At 50.3% G+C, this 20,216-nt stretch overlaps 1 protein-coding gene across 1 annotated transcript in view; it reads right to left on the bottom strand.

The window, feature by feature from the left end:
* Positions 1 to 17,816, bottom strand: part of EPS8L2 (EPS8-like 2) — a gene marked incomplete at its 5' end in the record, with an annotated part of 23,918 nt that extends 6,102 nt beyond the window's left edge. Inside the window, 13 exons of the mRNA XM_010014047.1 lie at positions 646 to 757; positions 4,460 to 4,575; positions 5,287 to 5,413; positions 5,592 to 5,740; positions 7,309 to 7,383; positions 7,924 to 8,012; positions 8,490 to 8,616; positions 9,056 to 9,135; positions 10,489 to 10,628; positions 11,029 to 11,108; positions 11,241 to 11,390; positions 12,257 to 12,418; positions 17,752 to 17,816. Of these exons, the coding sequence (XP_010012349.1) occupies positions 646 to 757; positions 4,460 to 4,575; positions 5,287 to 5,413; positions 5,592 to 5,740; positions 7,309 to 7,383; positions 7,924 to 8,012; positions 8,490 to 8,616; positions 9,056 to 9,135; positions 10,489 to 10,628; positions 11,029 to 11,108; positions 11,241 to 11,390; positions 12,257 to 12,418; positions 17,752 to 17,816 (1,472 nt within the window). The remainder of the gene's footprint in view (positions 1 to 645; positions 758 to 4,459; positions 4,576 to 5,286; positions 5,414 to 5,591; positions 5,741 to 7,308; positions 7,384 to 7,923; positions 8,013 to 8,489; positions 8,617 to 9,055; positions 9,136 to 10,488; positions 10,629 to 11,028; positions 11,109 to 11,240; positions 11,391 to 12,256; positions 12,419 to 17,751) is intronic.
* Positions 17,817 to 20,216: the final 2,400 nt, after the last annotated feature.

Here is a 20,216-nt window from a genome sequence, read left to right as displayed (position 1 = left end):
GCCCCTCTCCAGGTTTCCTGGAGCCCCTTTAGGCACTGGAGCTGCTCTAAGGTGTCCCCTTCAGGAGCCTTCTCTTCTCCAGGCTGCCCCAGCCCAGCTCTCTCAGCCTGGCTCTGGAATGATTGTTTAATATATTAAGTAAGCTTCCCAGAATGGATGAGCTTTGCTGGCAAGACCCAACATATTCCTCATTCTAGCCACGGTTTGAACAGATCTGCGAGTTTTGAACAGAAGTCTTTGTCTCCAGTCAGATCTGTTTTAGTTGGTGTGTAGACCAAGTCATCTCCTACATTCCTCAGCTGCCAGCAGTGTTGGGATAAGAGAAAGGTTATGAAAAAGTATGTTTTCATAGAAAATAATTCCCTAGGGAGGGCAGAGTGGTAATAATGAACCAGAAGGTGGATGAGGAACATACTGCAGTGAGTTGTTTTCCTTCCTCCTGTGAGTGATGTGTTCCAGCTGAGCTGACCCAGTGCTCACCCAGCCTGCTCCAGCTCAATGGTAAAGCTTAGGCTTGACGAAACTTCATGTTACTGCTCAGAAAACACCAAGGGGAAATGAGCTGGGACCTGCCGGGATCTCAAGGTCTCTCCCTGTTCCTGGCAAAGGGATGAGGGCCCAGTTTTCCTGAGCACGTCCACATACCTCCAGGATTTCATCCTTCAGCACTGAGAGCTCGTTGGCATTTCGTGCGGTGAAGTCATAGCGGATTTTGGCATATCTCTTTGGTGGTGCCATTCCCTGTGCCTCGAAATTCCTGCAGGAGGGAAAAATGGAGGCTTAATGGAGAGCCATCTAATAACTAAGGCAATGGAGGTTCACTGGTGAAGAGGAGTGATGACTGCGTGCAGGGCAGGTAGTGTCAGCTGTGCTTGTGTTAGGAGGGGGCAGTGCCCCTTTCTCCTCTACTTTGAGGATGATTTTCACCCCTTATTTTAGTAAAACATCCCATGTTTGGGAACAAACACACACACACCAAGCTGTAGGGCTGTTGGTTCGTGGTCTTATGGGGAACTGTGAGGCTGCTGCTTTCAGAGTGGAAGAAAAGTGTTCTCCTGTCAGGTGCTGCTGTGGAAGGCCTGGGGAGACTGATGAAGAACAAGCAACATGCTCTGATTGCACCTCCTGGGAGAAATTTAGTGGGAAACTCTCCCAATCTAAGTGGAAACAACTGCTCTCTATGCCAGAGAGGGGAGAAATAGGCCCCAGTGCTGGGGGAGGTAGTGTTGGGGATAAATACAGGTAGAACTGACTGGAAAGCTGTGGTTTTCCATCAGGTAACGCTGAGCTACTGACACAGAATCTGCAGCTTCTCAGGAAAAGTGAGTTTAAATGTTTCTATTCTAAGATTCATTTGGGGGAAGAGCAATGTGTTTAAATATGTTGCTTGGGAATTCCTGACACAGGAATATGTGGCTTTCAATGTTTAACTGGCTTTTCATGAGGAGAGAGATTGTAAAAGCTGGTGGAAAAGTGGAATGAAAGGTTCCCTTCAAGCCAAACTCAACTGCTTTATTTTATCCCATGTTTTTTGCTTGGCTTAGGAAAACTCTGCAGATCTCACCTTTTCCTTCTCCAACTAAGAAGTTACTTTATAATCCCAGAAATGTTTGCAGTGTGGAAAAACTCCCTTGCCTTGTGTAAGGGCAGGGAGGAACTACTTTAATGCACCTTCTATAGAGCTTTCTGCTTCTGACTTGCAACCTGCACAGCTACTACCTGCTGCAGAAGACCCCTGGGTGCTGTGTTCAAGGTGGGCATAGCAGCATGGGGCCAGGTTCTCCTCTGGTTTGTGCTGAGTTGTGAAGCCAGTGCTGTGGAGCTTAACCTGATGGTTTTCCATTGCTGAGTTCTTGGGTTTGGTCAGTGATTTTAAATCCGTGAGCTGTGGAAACTCTGGGCTGTTTCTGAGGTGCCTGTAAAACCTGGCTTTGAAAAGACAGCCCATCCTGTCTCCAGTTCATTTTACTGTCTTCATTAGATGGCTTTTGGTGGTGTGAATAAGGTTTGAAAGCACTGGTTCAGTGGTTTGATATCATGCCTGTGATGGAGTTTGATTTGGGACAACTCTTGCTCTAGTTACAGCCATGTGCAATACACAAGGTGTGAGTCTGCAGTGGAGGAGCAGCCTTTCAGACAGGTTGAATCCATCAGTCAGGAATGGGAGTGGTGGCCTTACCCTGAAGGTGGGGAGGGGGAGATGGGAATTCCTTTTTCTGTTGGATGCCAGAGGCGAGTTATGAGGAGTTTGAGGCTACTGTGTACTTTGCAGGCACCTGGATTTTACACAAGTGACCTTTGCTGATGGTTGTAATGTTGCTTGGGGCTTTCATGACACTTCTTTGCAGCTAAAATCCCTGGTGTAAGTAGGCATTAAGTACTGATGCATGGCTATTATTGCTAATACAGGGACTCAGGGTTGGCAAACTACTTCAGTGCACTCTGAAAGAAGCCTGAGTAGAGCAGGAGATGTGTCTGTCCCAACTGTCATTGTGGCAAACATCTGGGCACACTTGGCTGAGGAGGTGTCAAAGCACATTCTTAATTTTAGCATCTATTTCAGTGCCTTTGACAGTTTCTTTCTTAAATGTTACCCATAAGGAACTCTTGGTGTGTCAGTCTGAAAGGTAGATAAGAAGGTGCAACGCCTACCCAGGAGAGGAGAGATCCTCATCTAATCCTCCATGTGCCCACACTGTAGTTACACTGGGTGGTGTCTCAGGGAGATGGTCACCTTGGTAAGAGGCACGCTGCTAGATTGTATTTGGGACTCAAACTACTATTTATAGTTTGCCTGTGCTGAGACTAACAGATGAAAATGTTTCCTCATGTGTGTTGTCTACCAGTTATTAAAACCAGACTTGAATCACAAAAACCCAGAGTGGTTTGTGTTGAAGGGACCTTAAAGCTCCTCCAGCTCCAACCCCTGCCATGGGCAGGGACACCTTCCACTAGAGCAGGTTGCTCCAAGCCCCTGTGTCCAACCTGGCCTTGAACACTGCCAGGGATGGGGCAGCCACAGCCTCTCTGGGCACCCTGTGCCAGCGCCTCAGCACCCTCCCAGGGAAGAGCTTCTGCTTCAGAGCTCATCTCAGTCTCCCCTCTGGCAGGTTATGTTCTCATGTAAACTGAGTTCTCCTAATTTTTCATAACCTCACTGAGAAACATGGAATTAGAGAGGAGAATTTATCATAATTCTTTCCCTTTTCAATACTGTGTTTGTAGTATTTAATGGTCCCACCAGGACCTTTGATGGGTGAATGAGAAGAATAAGTTGTTTTACTGATATAACTGGATTTAAGGTATTTTGCTACAAATTTGAATTTTCTTGTAGTAGTTGAGCTTATAAATCTTTTAGATGAGAACATAAACCCATGAAAACCAGTGTGGCTTGAAGGCTTTCTCCCAGTTCAGAGCTGGCTACAGAAGAGTTCTTGGCTAAGGGCTTTGCTGGGTCTGACCTGGCAGTGGAGTATGGCAGAGGGTTCATTTCAGTTTGGGAAGAGCTGCCTGAAACTTGGATCTTGTGAAATCTCCAAGGCGTAAGTTCATGTAAACAGGTGAAACCCTCAAAGCCTTGAACCAAAAGTACTTTCATACAGATTTTAGACCACTGAGTAACTGGTGATGGAAAACTGGCAGCAGGGCAGAGAATTTGCTTAAATTACAAAGAAACAGTCTTTTCCTTGGGAAAAAGCTTGAGGCAAAAGGGTGGCCTGGTTGGTGCTGGGCTGGGAACTGAACTTCCCAAGACTTCTGAAGAAAGGGGAAAGGGTTTTCCCCATTTTCTAGATTTATCCCATTAAAAAGAGTTGTCTGAAATCGGCATCCTGCCAGTCTGCTGATGGAGAGGTGGGCAAGACCAGGAGCACGTTTGTTTTATTCAGCCTCTACTGAATGTGTTTCCCTTTGGTTGTGTCTCAAAGCAAAAGGAGGAGCTGCAGCCTCCAGAGAACCGAACTGGTGCTTCCTCAGTTGAAATGTTTTCCAGGCAGGTCAGGCTGTGCTTTTCAGTGTTGGAAAGCTTGGATGTACCGTAGTACATTCCTCTGTACTATGAGCAGGTGCCTTCTGTGCAAGCCATGTGGCTTTGGGATGGATGGATGGATGCTAACTCCTTTAAACACATGCAGAACAGAAGCACAGTGTCTTTGGCACGTGATCTTTAACATTACTTTGGTGGGCTGATGTTATGAAACAAGACCTACTGATTTACTAATGTAGTCAGTCAGTATTTTTACCTCCTGTGGTGGAAATCACACGTAACCCATGTCCTTGTGGACCTGCTGCTCATTGAAAAGCAGACTGTTGATATAAGTAACCTTTGAGTTCCCTGATGTGGTTATCAAGTCTGCATTAATAATGGCAGGGTGTTACCTACCACATGCCAAAACACCCTGGTGGGGTGATACATTGTGGTGTGTGTTTGTGAGGTTACACGTGAGTGCTGGTACGGTACCTATTTACATGCTGAGTTACGTTCTGCTTGAAGGCATCCACAGCCTGGGTCTGCTCAGGGCTCTGGCCACGCTTGAGGGAGGAGTTCCGGTAAGGATATCCATTGGCTGATGAGAGCTGGGAAGGCAAAAGTGGAGTCAGTGTTACCAGAAAGGACACAGCTGTACTGGACAAAAGGAGAGCGATGGATGAATTGAGGTCTGGAAGCTTTTGGTCATGATGAGGCGAGCACCAAAGAAATGGTCTTCAGGCAAACCTGTATCCATAGGGCTTGGTTATCATAGACTCAAACAGAGGTTTGTGTTGGAAGGGACCTTAAATCCCATCCAGCTCCAACCCCTGCCACGGCCAGGGACACCTTCCACTAGAGCAGGTTGCTCCAAGCCCCTGTGTCCAACCTGGCCTTGAACACTGCCAGGGATGGGGCAGCCACAGCTTCTCTGGGCACCCTGTGCCAGCGCCTCAGCACCCTCCCAGGGAAGAGCTTCTGCCTCAGAGCTCATCTCAGTCTCCCCTCTGGCAGGTTCAAGCCATTCCCCTTGGCCTGTCCCTCCATCCCTTGTCCAAAGCCCCTCTCTGGATATAGTGTAGGTCCGCTTTAGGTACTGGAAGATATTATAGTGTTGTATCCTATTTCTTGTTGATCAGGAGCTGAAGCTGATCATTGTTGTCCTTATTTTCTTTCCTATTTAACTGGAGTCATTAGATCCAACTGAGTTTTGAGCCAACTACTTGTCACAGCCCACCACAAACTCCACAGCCCACCTCACACTGAAAAGGGGGAGGCAGAGGGAAGGAAAGAGAAGATAACCATGGGCACAGACCAACCTCCTCTTGCAAGTGTCCGATGTCTATTTCCCAGGGAGCTCCACGGAAGATTTCCACGGGTGGCTCCCAGCCATTGCGGAATTTGGGGATGTAGGTGGGGATATTTGCTTCCCGGGGCCATTCAGCTCTAGGACATGAAGCGGGAATATGTGGTGAGATTCACAAGGATCATGTCTCCAAAAGCACATCAGGGAGGAGCACCGGCGGCATTGGGTCATCCTTGACCCCTTGCCATGGCTGTGACATCAAGCAGCCCCTCTGCCTTTCTCTTGGGGACCCTGGTGTGGCAGTAGCTCTGTCCTCACCTGGATCTGGTCCATGCCTCTCCCAGTGAGTCCCAGAGGTTTATCTCCTTTGGTGTGAGGTGTCCTCGGAGGAAATCTGTGGCGTCTTTGGAAAGAAGAGGGCTGACAGCAGACTTGGCAAGCTCGGGGCCACCACAGCTATTGATGATCTGGATCACACACAGACACACACAAACAGGAGAGGTTTTCTAGGGAATGTTCAAGATATCAACCCAGCGTCCACACAAAGGAACATGAATCGAAGACACAAGAATTAGTGGCTCTGATGCTGTGAGGTCTCTGTGTGTGCCCACTCCGAAGGACCAGGCTGATTCACGTTAGACATGCTTTCAAAGTTCTCTTTGCCTTCATCTGTAAGGGGGAGGTTTCACCACACAGATCAACTAAATTCCTGGTTTCCTGGCACCTAAAATGGCCCCTGCATTGCCTCAGCACCCCTTTTATCCTCAACACTGCACTGGGAATGCTTGACTTTATTAAGAAAAAGCAAATAAATAGATAGTTCCTACGTTCCCCAAGGTATACAATGAAAGCCAGAGGACAAGGCTTCATGTTGGGGGTGGCCTAAGTCCTCTTGGCAGCAGCTGATCCTTAGATCATCTCAGTTGTCTCAGGAATCAGAGAATCAGCCAGGCTGGAAAAGTCATTTTAAGCTCATCAAGTCCACACTTCACCCCAGCAGTGCCAAAGCCACCACTAATCCCTGGCACTGAGGCCTCGGCTCCATGGTGTGTGAACACTTGCAGAGACGGTGACTCCAGCCCTGCCCTGGGCAGCCTGTTCCAATGCCTGAGCACCCTCTGGGCAAGGAATTATTCCTCAGCTCCAGCTAAACCTGCCCTGGGGCAGCTTGAGGCTGGTTCCTCTTGGCCCATCCCTGGGGAGCAGAGCCCAGCCCCCTCCTGGCTCCATCCTCCTGTCAGGCAGTTGCAGAGAGCGATCAGGTCCCCCCTGAGCCTCCTCTTCTCCACACTAAACCCCCCAGGTCCCTCAGCCCTTCCCCATCACACTTGTGCTCCAGGCCCTGCTCCAGCTCCGGTGCCCTTCTCTGGCCCCCTCCAGCACCTCAATGTCTCTCTTGCAGTGAGGGCCCAGAACTGACACAGGATCCGAGGTGCAGCCTCACCAGTGCCCAGCACAGGGGGACAGTCCCTGCCCTGGCCCTGCTGGCTACTAGTGGAAATGCCAACCTAGATCATGGAATCACTGAAGAAGACTGGGCACTTCAGAGAAACACAAGAGTTTCTACTGGAGTCAAAGCAGGGCCTGATCTAAATCTCAGCTGCTGTTAGAGACAGGACACAGCAGAAGCTGACATTTAAGGAAATGGAAAATCACTTGGAATTTCTGTGTCCCTCTGGCTTCTTTTTCAAGCTGGGATTTTTCCTTCCTATTTTCAGTGCAAATATTGAGCCATGTTTGCTTGAAGGTGAGATTGGGCAGATTCCCATTGGGAACCACAGCTGGCTCACACTTTTGTTCTTTATTAATGGAGTGGAAAGATCCCTATTTGCTGGGATTTGTGGATTTCTTGAAGCTGGAAATCGGATCAGAGGCCAGAACCACTGGTGACGTTGCTTCTAGACTTTTCTGAGACACCTTTAGCCAGTTGTGAGCTGTCTCCTAACTCTTCCATGGAATTTAGCTGCCTGTATGTGTGAAAGCACCATCAGAAATACAAAGTGAGTTCACAGTGAAGCCAGTGAATGAGGTTTACCAGTTCCAGTGGCCCAAATAGGAAGTGCACCAGCTCTGAAGCACTGGGATTCTGGATGTGCTTCCTCAGCTTGGCCTGGAAAGAGAAAGCAAACCCAGTTTAACCCCAGCCTGCTTTTGCCTTCTCTTTCCTGTCACAGGGAGGGATTGCTGCTTAGAGGTACATACTCTATGTTAGAATTGGTCCTTTTGAAGCTGTTTTATAGAATCCCAGCCTGGTTTGTGTTGGAAGGGACCTTAAAGCTCCTCCAGCTCCAACCCCTGCCCCGGGCAGGGACACCTTCCACTAGAGCAGGTTGCTCCAAGCCCCTGTGTCCAACCTGGCCTTGAACACTCACAGCTTCACAAATGCTCTGAGGCAGGGCTGTGTCTGTGAAGGGATCCAGGCAATGCAGGCCCCTGGCTGCTCAGTCCCATCCTGGACCTTATTTCTAGTTTCAGGTTCCCCACTTGGCCTCAGAAACCTGCACAAGGTGTGTTCTGGATTCTGAAGGGTCTAGAATTCACACCTTTGTCCCTTCATGGTGGTTTTAGTTCAACTGTCACTTTAAATGGTTGTTGTATGTGAGGAAAAGCCCTGTCACTGCATGGGATGAAAACACCTTCTGTGTCTTACCAAGAGGTTAAAAGCCAGTTTGGTTTTCTGGAAGCAGTCAATGAACTCGGCCTCACTTGGGGGTCTCGCTCGAAGAGTCAGCACACCCTCTGCATGGGAAGGGGGAGAGAAAGACACTGTCATTAGAGCATCCCTGTTCAGGAAGGATTCATCTTGCTGACATGCAGAAGACATGGCAGTAGTGGGTGCTGAGGCTAGAACTACTGTAAGTCAAGGGTTCAGGAAGAGCCAAAAGTCTTTCTGTGTGCTGGAAGCTTCCCCAGGCTCTGTGTTCTCTGTGAGAGGTCTCCACAGACCACCAGCACCTTCCAGGTGGTGTAGCTGTGCTTCTGCTTTGATATGAGGTCTCCTTCCAACCTTGATAGAACCAGAGGATGGTTTGGGTTTGGAAGGGACCTTAAAGCTCATCCAGCTCCAACCCCTGCCCCGGGCAGGGACACCTTCCACTAGAGCAGGTTGCTCCAAGCCCCTCTGTCCAACCTGGCCTTGAACACTGCCAGGGATGGGTATCCAGGCCATTCATCCATGCCCCTGTGCTCCCTGTTTCTCCTAGCTGTTGCATGTACCTGCTGGCCCTTTCTTCTTGTTCTTCTTCCCTTTCTTCCTCTGGTTGAGCTGCCTGAACGCCTCTGCAGCCTTCTGAAGCCTGGCGACAAACACTTCAATGTCATCCAGAGTGCAGTTCAGGATTTGCTGTGAGGACACAAATGCAACAAAGCAAAATGAAAGGGAGCCCGAATCCCTGAGTGTGCTGCTCTGCTCCTGCCTCACTTCTGCGCAGGAATAGGGAATCCAGGCATGGAATTAAGCTGAATTCATCACTTCCCAAACACAAAGCTGTGCCTCAGGCTGTACTTATCAATGTGACAAGTGACCCCTGCTAATGGATGGCTGGAAAACAACCCCAAGACCAGACTGTGGGCTGGGGAGGAGCAGAGCTGAAATCAGCAAAGGGGATTGTAACCCAACCCAGTGATGGAGCTTCGCTTTTGGTCACCTTATCTTCATGCACAGGAGATAGCAGTTTAGCAATGACTGTGCATTAAGTATCTATTAGTGGAAGAGCCCTTTGCTTCCCTCCTCTCTTCTCCCTCCTCCTGCCTACTGACCATGCACTGTGCTTGTTACCCACCGTTTCCTTCTCAATCTTCTGTGCTAGGATGGCTCGGGACTCCTCGTGGTCGTGGGAGCCGGAGCCTCGTCGCTCATAGTCTGCAGAGAAGGGAGAGAGAGAAAATGTATTTACTCTGAAGTTGAAAATAGGCTCCATTCAATTCAGGGATTGCCTCTTGTGAAAAGAATGTGTCAGCTCAGAGAAATGGGGTTTGAAAGGGCTGGGACAGGAGGTGTTGGGACAGTGGGGTATCAAGTGGGAGACCCGGGGAGGCAGTTTTGGCAAAGGACCACTGAACAATCTATGTCATCTGTAAGCGTTACGATGAGGTGAATAGCTTTGACAGGTTGTGTAGAAGCAGCCATAAGGTGTGTTCCAAAGAAGAAGTGATCATAGGATCATGGAATGGTTTGTGTTGGAAGGGACCATAGAGTCCCAAACCCCTGCCCCGGGCAGGGACACCTTCCACTAGAGCAGGTTGCTCCAAGCCCCTGTGTCCAACCTGGCCTTGAACACTGCCAGGGATGGGGCAGCTCTGAAGCACAGAGCTTATGTTCATTAACCAAAACTGGCCCTGCAATAGGCTCAGTGTGGGAGGCCTGAGCATCTGCCCTGCTTCAGATCCCATCCCTGGGAAGTGTGTGTTTTCTCTCCTCAGCTGGTGTTTGGAGTTTCTCACAGTATCCTCCTGGCATGTTTTCCATGAACCTGGAAACTGATCCTAAGAGTAGGTGGTGCAATGGGCAATGATGAGAGGTTACAGTTTGCTCATCACTGTAGTCAATTTCAGCCTTTTTCAGAGCTTACTCCTGTTACCAGCAGCTTATTTCTGTTAATTCTTTCTTGAAAGAGAAATAGAAGGTTTCTCAAGCCAGCTCCAAGAGGCTGAAGTCAGGATGGTTTTGGAATAGGACTTTAGATCAGCACATGATGCAGGTGAGTCCACATCTGCGATTCCACACTCAACTCCAGAGGAATTCATGCCAACTGCTTGATTTGAGGGTGAATCTTGGCTCCTGCCAAGTGAGCAGAGGCAGGAATTTGCCTTTCTGACCAGGTCTGTCTTGTCTTTTTATGATCACTGGTGCCTGGTCCAAACTTCGTGTGATGGCTCAGTTTTCTGAGGGGCTTTCAGCTATTTTGGGAATTTCAGTATTCCAGATTCCAGGAGTTTAAAGGAGCTTTGGTTTGTTGAGCTGTGGTTGAGCAGAAGATGCCTCCTGTGAGCCCAGTGAGTACAAGTATTTGCTGTGGCTGATCTTTAGCATCATAAAGCACAGCAGAGAGGCAACAAAATGTTGTGCCTCAGGTATGTGTCTGTTACAACCCAGTGAAACCCCACTGGGCTTCCCTGTGCTCTGGCAGGACAGGGCCTGAGGTGACTGCAGGCCACTACAGGAGGGTTGGGAGTCCCCTGTACCCAGGACAGACCTGCTGAGTGCTCCCAGTACCTGGATCGTGCTGGGAAGGGGGTGCCACCCGGTTCCTGTTCATCGCTGAGCCTCGCACATCGTGCTGGATCGGGATAGGAGCCGGCCCTTGTGGTGGCGGGAGGATGGATTGTCTCTGCCTGATCTTTTCCTGGTTTGCTCTGCAAGGAAAATGACACAGAACCACCCTGTCAGTGCTCATCCTGTCTCAGAGGCTTCTGTAAATGGGTTTCTTTACTCCCAGTTGTATCATAGAATCCCAGACTGGTTTGGGTTGGAAGGAACCTTAAAGCTCATCCAGTCCCAACCCCTGCCCCGGGCAGGGACACCTTCCACTAGAGCAGGTTGCTCCAAGCCCCTGTGTCCAACCTGGCCTTGAACACTGCCAGGGATGGGGCAGCCACAGCTCCTCTGGGCACCCTGTGCCAGCACCTCAGCACCCTCACAAGGAAGAGCTTCTGCCTAAGAAGAATAGGAAGAAACTTCCTTGGGTTCTTATTAAAGTCAGGAAAACTTGGAAACTGCTCGATCTGCCAGGTCTCAAGTACCCACAGTACTCACTTGAGTGTCTGTGGCCGTATCTTCTTCCCATGCTTGTGGTCTGCCAGGGCACTTTCAATGTCCTCATGGACCATCTCCGCCTCAAAGACAAAACAGGGATGTTTTAGGGGCTTTGCTTTGGAAGGATTTGAGGGCTGTAAGCAGGTGAAGGAGGAAGGAGCTGGAGCACAGTTTGTTCTCCATTCCACACCAGCAAGGGGGGCTCTGCTCACCTCCACCTCGTCGCAGTTGAAGAAGTGGATGTCAGGTTTGTGCTGCTCTGAATCCTGGCACACCAGGAGGAGGATGGAGGAATAGCGCATCTGGTTCAGCACCGTCTGGCAGTGCTGGACTGTGGGCAGGGGGAAGTCCTCCAGCTCCTCCTGCAAAAGGAAGAGGAAGGGGTCAGGCAATGGGGAACTACTGAACTGATGGAGAATGGTCCCCTGTGTGAGCTCCTGGGATCCCTGCTTGAGGAGGGAGACTTGGCAGAGCTTGTGCTTCTCCACAGTGGTTTGCTGGGCTCTTCAAAGATACATGTAAAGGTGGCGTGGGACTGTGGAACAGGAGAGAGGTGGATGGCAGAGGTGAGCTCTTGTTCTCCTGTGGGTCCTAATATGGGGCCCAGTCTGAGACTTCACAGGAACTTTTGCTGCGCAAGTTTTGCTGCTCACCACCACCTTACTGCTGTGCTCTGCCTGCAGCAATACTCTTGTGTCCCAGCAGAGCACTGGGAGGAGAGATGCTTTCTGTGAGGGCTGCACCCTCCCACTGTGTCCTTGGATGACCTTGGGCTAATAGGCTTTTGTTTCTCATTGCTCAAATCAGAGCAAGCTCTCCCACCACCTGCCTGCTCTTTCCATTTGGATTAGGTGCCCTATGCAAGTGTATGTGTATTGCCTGTCAAAACAGGGCACTGCTCTTGGGCAGGTGATCATGTGTGTGGTTTTAATACAAGTTGTATGTCCTTCCCTCTCTGTTTATGCCTTCCGAGTATCTCTGTGGACCTGTAAGTCTGCACCACTCCCACAGAAAGCCTGAAGGTATCTTTCACCTGGAGTATCTGCACTGTGGAGCTGTGAGTAAATCACCTCACACCTACCTGCCCTTTGAATTAGTCCTGCTCGCCCAGGAGTGGCTTCTAGTAGAGATTCACCCTCATTTGGGTTCCTTACAAACATCCCTCCCAGGCAGGATGGGAAGGGCTCAGGCTACACCCCACATCTCGCTCTTTGGGGAGCTCTGGTACCTGAGACTCGCAGTCCAGGAGGCGGATGGACTTGTCATTCACTTGCAGCAGCATCTCCTGTGTCCAGATCTTCTCTTTGGAGTTGAGCAGGATGAGTTTCCGGATGGCATCATCCACTGTCACGATGGACTCGCTCTTGTCCATGATGAAGGTGGCCAAGTGCTGGAGTTGGGGGGGGGTGGGGTGGGGGAGGCAAGGAGGAAAAAACAGGTGAAAAAGACTTGCTGGTGTGAGTTAGTGTGAGACCATCTCTAAAGGCTTCTGCTCCTCTTTGTCTGCTCCCTAGAGCACAGGCAGGAGAGAGTTGCTGTAGAAGGTGTATGTTCTGGTGGTTAGCACCAGCCTGGCCACGGTGGTAAAAGAGCTGGGTGTTGTGATGCAGCATGATGAGTTTCACCACCCATATTTATCTCCCTGTATGTCACTTCAGCAGCTCTGGCCCCCATCCAGCCGCGCAGGTGCTTTGTATGCAGGAATTAGTCCTTGTCTGACACCGGCTTGGAAGCTTCAGTATGGGAGTTAAGCTTCACTTGCCAAACTGAAAGCAGTTGAATTCCATGTGAGGGGAATGCTGAGCAGGGAGGCAGCTGCAGAAGGAAGTGTGTCACATCCCAGTGGTGTGTGTGCCCCAGCAGTGGGTGAAGGCTACCCCAGAAATCCAGGGAACTTATTTCCCTCCACTCTGATGAGCAGCCAGTGCAGGGAATGCTGCTCTCTGTGCACGGGGAGACGGTCCGTGAGGCAGGAGAAGCTGGGAACCCTCTGCAGTTGTCCCTGTGTGAGTGACAGCACAGCCAGGCCACAGTGATAACAAGGGAAAGGAAGGAAGAGGAAATGGTCCTGTTTCACCTTGTTCCCTGTGCTGCCCTGCTGTGTTCCTGGTGAGGAGAAGGGAGGAACATGCCCAACAGGGAAAGCAGCTGAAGCTTTTCCCTGTTGTAACCAGCTTTCTCCAGGAGAGAAAGGTGGGAGGCTTTGGATGGACAAGTCATAGGCCTGATCCAAGGGCCTGCTGCTGGGAGGTTTATCAGGCCAGGTCCAGCTCTTCCTCTTCCCTGGAATATCAGTGGCCCATCCACCAGCATGACCCCCTCATCCCACCTCCCCTACTCAATAGCATCAGGGTAACACATTGCTGCTGAGTCAGTCTGTGGAGTGCATTAGCCCTCTGGTACTGCCAGTAGAGCAGATATTTGCCATGGGGCTGGGGACAACAGTGCCTCAACCCCAGAACGGCCCTGCTGGCCCGTGGTGCTCCTGCGGCTGGTGGCAGTGGAAACCCCTGCTTGTCTGAGGCACAAATCCTGCAGCCTGGTTCCAAAGCAGGAGCTGGAAAAATGGGGTGTGTTTTAAAGCGAGCCACAGATGGACGTGAAATGTGGAGAGGCTCTTTGGAGTCTCTGGTACTGTGGATGTTCTCCCTCTGATCCCTTGTCCTCATGCCTTCTCCCAGTGATCAGACATAACCTTTTTAGGCTTCAGGCAGTTTCTTTCTGGTGCTGTATCAGGAGTCAGGGTCCAGCCATGGCACAAGGGCAGTCTCTGTGCCAGAAGACAACCAAGCAAGAGCTACAAAGCATGAGGAGAAGGAGAAGGGACTGAGGGCAAACCTCTCTGTTCCCAGAAGCAGCCTCAGCTCCTGAGCTGATGGAACACACCACAGGATTGTGTCCACCATCAGCATGTGCCTCAGTGGGCAATGGAGGAGGGTGAGAGTGTTGCTTGGGAAGGAAGATCCTTCTACCTGCAAAAGCCCAGGGAATACAAAGCAGGAAGCAGACTAAGAGGCAGCAAAAGCTGACCCTGCTCCAGCACCAAGGAGGGAACCAGCACCATCCTGCAGCAAGAACAGGTTACAAAGGGACCTTGGAGAGGCTGAGAATGTTGGGGTCTGATACAGAGCAGATGGACCTGGGGGTACACAGGGCCTTGGACAGTCACGTTGAAGTATGAGCAAGAACCACAGTTGCAGTCAGCTCCAGGCAAGGTGGATGCAGGGGGAAAGGCTCAGATTTAAAGCCCTGGTAGCCCTGACAGGCAGAAATGGCCGAGTATTTAAACATGATGGTTGATGTGATGGTGGGAATTGGGTGGATGGGAATTGTGGTGACCAATTCAAAGGACTGGAAAGAGCAGAGAAGAGGATAAACACTGCAGAGTGTCAGACCCAATCCTGTGTTCATTAAGCAAAGTACTGGGTGAGGCAGTGGCCAAATAACACTCCTGGCAGGTATTTGAGCTGAAGGCTGAGATTAGCCATGCAATCAGGCTTGAGAAACATGCTCAGGTGTGTGTGTGATGGTAAAACAGTGCATGGAAAGGTATTCACAAAGTCAACACTATCTGTGCAGAGGTGACAAACCCTCTGCTTTCCGAGCAGTGCAGGGAATTGGTTTATACCTGGTGAGAGCCATTCTTATCTCTTCTATTATCTTAAAGGCAGGTTTATAGGCTTCATAAATTCCTTTGGGGTTTACTGTTAGGTTCGTTTTCATGGAGGGGAAAGCTACGTGTCTAACTCTGAGTATTTCCTCTTTTCCATTTCCTTTAGATATGGGTGGAATGAGAGGGAGAGTCTTTGACTTATCCCATTAACCCCCTTTTCATCCACATGGATCATCAAATATAGTGCCTTTTGTCAGAATGGGCAGTGATTCCATCCACTATTAAACTTTGATCAGCTTGTAGATTACTTTAAAGGGTGCAAAATGCTTCATGTGAGGAAACTTTTCTTCCTATCTCGCTGCTGCTGCTGAAATCCTGTTTTCCTTGGTCAAAGTTCAGGGTGAGGACTCACAAAGGGGAGGCATATGGCATGATTCATGAGGAATTCATGAACGTGTCAGTGTTTAAAGTGCCTTCTCTGCTTCCACGAGTGCCTGTGGGGCTGGTGGCAGGGCCAGGGCCTCTCTCCAAGCGAGTGTTTCTTAATGTCTAAGTTTCATTGTAAGCAACTGAACAGGCTTTTTCATCCATAACCATGGACTTCAGCTCTCTGCTGGACTGGGGACTTCAAACCAGAGAAGAGAGGGCCTTACCTACTAAATACAGAATCATGGAATGGTTTGGGTTGGAAGGGAGCTTAAAGCTCCTCCAGCTCCAACCCCTGCCCCGGGCAGGGACACCTCCCACTAGAGCAGGTTGCTCCAAGCCCCTGTGTCCAACCTGGCCTTGAACACTGCCAGGGATGGGGCAGCCACAGCTTCTCTGGGCACCCTGTGCCAGCGCCTCAGCACCCTCCCAGGGAAGAGCTTCTGCCTCAGAGCTCATCTCAGTCTCCCTCCTGGCAGGTTAAAGCCCTTGTTCTGTCCCTACAGTCCCTGATGAAGAGTCCCTCTCCAGCATCTTTGTAGCCCCCTTCAGCCACTGGAAGCTGCTCTGAGGTCTCCAGCAGCTTCTCTTTTCCAGGCTGAACAGCCCCAATGTTCTCAGCCTGTCTCCATACAGGAGCTGCTCCAGGCCCTGAGCGTCCTCATGGCCTCCTCTGCACTTGCTCCAACAGCTCCATGTCCTTATGTTGGGGTCACCAGAACTGTACATGATGCTCCATGTGGGGTTTCACAAGAGCAGAATAGAGGGGCAGGGTCACTCCTTTGACCTGCTGCTCATGCTCCTATATGAACCTCTTAAAATGTTTTCCTTTCTCTCCTTGCCCAGTTTGCAGTGGGAATGGTCCAGCTGGCCTCAGATGGGCACCTCCATCCTGCAGTGGTCAGTGCTAGTGTATTCCATTAGAGGGGCTGCCAGGCCTGGGACATCCAGGCTGCCTCCTCTTCTCTGAGTGGATATCTGTGACACTGGGAGCTGCATTTGGCTGAGTTCCCATTGTGGTTGAAGGGTTTTGGGTTACTTGAGAGGACACAGTAGCTGGGGGGGGCTGAAAGGTGATAGTCCATGTGGGCTCTGTTGTATGGGTAGATGAGGGAGCCCTGTGTTTAACCTGTCTGTGCTGATCAAGGGGGGTTTGAAGGACAGGGTGATGAAGGATGGCAGCTCCCACTGCTCTTCAAATGAAGAGGGGGAAGGGAGGACAACAGCAGCTCCATTTCCTGTTTCCTTGTATAGAATTCCCTTGTCTTTTTAACATCTTTTTCTCCCATTATCCCCCCAGTTACTAAACACTTTCATTTGCTGAGTCTTGATTATGCAGAAAGGAAGTAAATTTTTGATAATTAGTTTCATTGATCATTTTCAATTTAAATTTACAGTAGAAAAGAGGTGCATGTGTAATGAACCCAACTTCACAGGCTCTACTGATCATTCTTGTCCTCCCTTTTCACCAGTGGTTCCCCATCTGCAGGCTGCAATGACAGTGTCTGGCTGAATGACTGAGCTCTACAGCAGGTCCTTCAGGCAGTGACCTCCCATGCTCATGTCACACCTTACAGCAAGAGGACAGAGCTGCTGACCTCAGTGTCCCCAGACTCTGCTTCTAGATGGAGCCCAGCAAGGGAAAGGGGTCAAACCAGTAAGTTGTGAGCCTCTGGCACAAGTCACACACTGGACATGCAGCAGCAGTGAGTGGTCTGTTTCTCTCCCCATCCCCAGAACAGAGTGTCTGATGTGGGTGTCTCCCACTCTTCAGCTCAAAGAAACATGTGGGATCCCAGGCAGGGGCAGCTCAATGGCCAGGGGTGACCTGTGTCATGGGAGAAGCCACCAAAGGCTGTACCCAGCTTTGTTACAGGGTTTTCGGGGGGGTTCAGAGCTGTGCCGTGGCTGTTTGTAGCCTTGGGAGGATCTGAGCTGTACCAGAGACTCTTTGCTTGGACTTTCAAATAATGCCATCCATAATGAACTCTGGAGAGCAGCAGGGACATAAGAGGTCGCAGAAGAGCTGGTATGGATTTTAGAGCAGGCATTATGTGAGAGGAGAGAATGGAGAGGATCCAGTCCAGCTGAAACCTCTCATTCATGGGAAGGAGTGGGGTCAGTCTTGGGAGAGGAACTGTCTCCTCACAAAGTGTCTGTGGTCAGAAATCCCTGTGCTCCACCTCTGTGCGCTCTTTACTTTCCTACCCTTTGGGGCTCAAAGAAATCATACAAGAAGCCTGGATGATCCAAGCTTCAGTATTATGTGATTGAGAGGACTTGTGTGGCCTCAGCCCAGTCCAGGCTGGCAGGACTATGGTGGTAATTCCCTCAAGGAGGGAAACTACAGCAGATGGGCAAGTCTGAAGGTATGTCCTACAGTCCAGGGGCTGGAAATAGAGTATGAACCCAGCCTGGCTGGGGACACTTGGGAGACAAGCATTCCTACCGGCAGCAGGGAGCCAGGAACATGAAGTTTCAAGCAGCTTTGCTGTTTGCCTCTTAGGGTGTGAATCACAAATGGTTTAGGTTGGAAGGGACCTTAAAGAATTATTCTTGCTTATTCTAAGGTTCCCACCTCCTCTTTGGCATAATGAAGGTGTAGGACCAATGAAACACTTTGTGTTACCAACATCCATCTCCGGCATTGGCCTTGCTCCCTGTAGGGTTTCATTTATACTCACCTGCACGTGGTACTGTGATGTCTCGTGCATGATGATGTTGGAGTTGGAGTATTTTTTCCTTTGTTCTGCAAGAAAAAGAAGAAAATAAGGCTTCAGTGGGGTGCTACAGTTATTCCCATCATCTCTGAGCTTCCAGCTTCAGTTGGAGTATTGGGAATAGTAAGACACATTAATGATATTAACTTTTGCAAGAGGGATTGGCAAGTAGGGTACATAGAATCACAGCATCATTAGGGTTAGAAGGGACCTCTGGAGATCATCACAGGGGAGACTTAAGTTAGATATAAGGGAGAAGTTCTTCCCTGTGAGGGTGCTGAGGCGCTGGCACAGGGTGCCCAGAGAAGCTGTGGCTGCCCCATCCCTGGCAGTGTGCAAGGCCAGGCTGGACACAGGGGCTTGGAGCAACCTGCTCTAGTGGAAGGTGTCCCTGCCCGGGGCAGGGGTTGGAGCTGGAGGAGCTTTGAGCTCCCTTCTAACCCAAACCATCCTATGATTCTATCATTCTATAACAGCCCTGTGAATCATCCTCCAGCAGGAACCTTCTGCATTGCTGTGACATTTTAGTTTGCTCTCTGGTGTTTCCTGGCAAACCACAGTGTAGGGCTGTAGTTAGAGATAGGAAGGGCTGCCACTCAGAGCCTGAGTTCCTTGTGCAATGTTTGTATGAGGCAACAAATGTTCCTAACTTCCTGCATTTCTTACTGGAAGGTGGCAGTAACGAGCAACTGGGAGGAAATTCCTTGGAATTTTGTGAGGTTGTTGAAGAGAATCCTGTAATTTCCTCTGCCACCTCTTTCACTGGTGCTTGGCCAGAAATTCCTTCTAAATACTTGGCTGGAATAGCAGAGGAGTAACTATCCCAGCCCAGCGTGATCTCAAACATCTTCCTCACCACCCCTGATCCCTGCTCTGCTTAGGAAATGCAATGTTAGTTCCATACATTTTCACCCCTCTTAAAGCCTGAGTTAACACCATCCTGTCCTCTGTTGCTACAGTCACAACCGAGGGGGCTTCACAACACAGCACATGTGGTTTAGAGCAGTATATACTAATCTTAGTTTAGTTGTGGTTTACTTCAAAGCTCTTTAATGCCTTCTGGGGGGTGGTGGCTTCTGTCTGGCACCCAGAAAATGAATATCCTGTATGAATTCATTTGGTTTCTTTCCAAATTTATTAAGAAAAGGATCTTTTGGTGAAGTGGTGCAGGACCCACAAGACCCAGGTGAGATAAGTCTACTCTGAAGTGCAGACAGTGCAATGAAGTGATGATCGAGCAGAGCACTGGAAGAGGCTGGAGGTGGGAAGGAGCTTTGGGAAGGAGAAGGGTTTGCTGGAGCAGTGACCACTGGACAGGCCACAGGTAACCAGGGCTCTGGTCACCCCTCGGGTGAGGACATCAGCCTAATGAAGGTGCTGGTGACGCAGCTTCTCCCTGGGGCCACCAGGGGTTGTTTGACTTCTGCTGCCCTCTGCAACTGCAGGTGTGTTGCATGTCTGTCCAGCAGGACAAATCCCTGCCTCTGCATGGAATTCTGTCTCTGCAAATCCTTTCCCTTCTGGGGAAGGGATGAAGGAGCTCGAGTGGTAGTTCTGGCTTTACCACTGCTGGTGTCTTGCTTTTCCCCCTCTCTGTCCCTTGTGTAAAGTAGAAGTGACTCTTTCCTATCTGCTGCTGCTCCTATTGTACTACTGAAGCTACTACACCATTTGTTCCCCTGCCATGAAGTGGCTTCTCAGTGCCCGCTATGGCCAGACGCAGACTCCCTCAGCGCTGCCTTCACTCCTGGCTGTGATGAGGCACAAGTTGCTTTTCAGACAGAGAAGCCACCCAGCCCCAAGGAGTGAGCAATGTGGGCACCCTCAGGAGCCAGCAGGTCCTCCTGCACACTGGTCACTTCAGCAGGGCCAGCAGCAGGCTCCTGCCTGACAGGCATTGCCTCAAAGAAGGAAGAGTGTCGAGAGTGGGTGATAGGAGCAGGGACAAAGGCAGAGTGGAGGGGAACAGGGCCCTGCTCTGCTTTTTTGCTGCTTGCACGTCTGATCTCAGGCTCTTTACAAGTGTATCTTATCGTGGCTGTTGTGGGAGGGTCGGGGGGGAGGCACTCCCAGGTCAGGGAGAGCAGCTGGAATGTGTTCAGGGAGAGGGAAGGGTGAGTGGTGCCCCCGCCTGCCGTGGGTTCTGCATGGGGAGAGGCCCAGCAAGTGGGAAGAGGGCACCCACAGAAGGGAAAGCTTCATGGGCAACACAGGTAGTGACTGGACTTCCAGGGCAGGGCTGGAGTCACCGTCCCTGGAAGTGTTCCCAAACCTGTCTACAAGGCCCTCAGTGCCATGGGTTAGTGGTGGCCTTGGCAGTGCTGGGCAACAGTTGGACTTGATGAGCTTCAAGAGCTTTTCCAACCTGTTTGATTCTACGATTCAATGCAGCGGTGCTGCTCTGACAGCCTCTTCCTTCTCTTCTGGCT

The sequence above is a fragment of the Nestor notabilis genome, unplaced genomic scaffold (assembly GCF_000696875.1).
Source record: "Nestor notabilis isolate BGI_N333 unplaced genomic scaffold, ASM69687v1 scaffold12924, whole genome shotgun sequence".
In the NCBI taxonomy this organism is placed as follows: Eukaryota; Metazoa; Chordata; class Aves; order Psittaciformes; family Psittacidae; genus Nestor; species Nestor notabilis.
The sequence above is the reverse complement of the archived record's forward strand: the minus strand, read 5'-3'. Positions and strand labels throughout refer to the sequence as shown.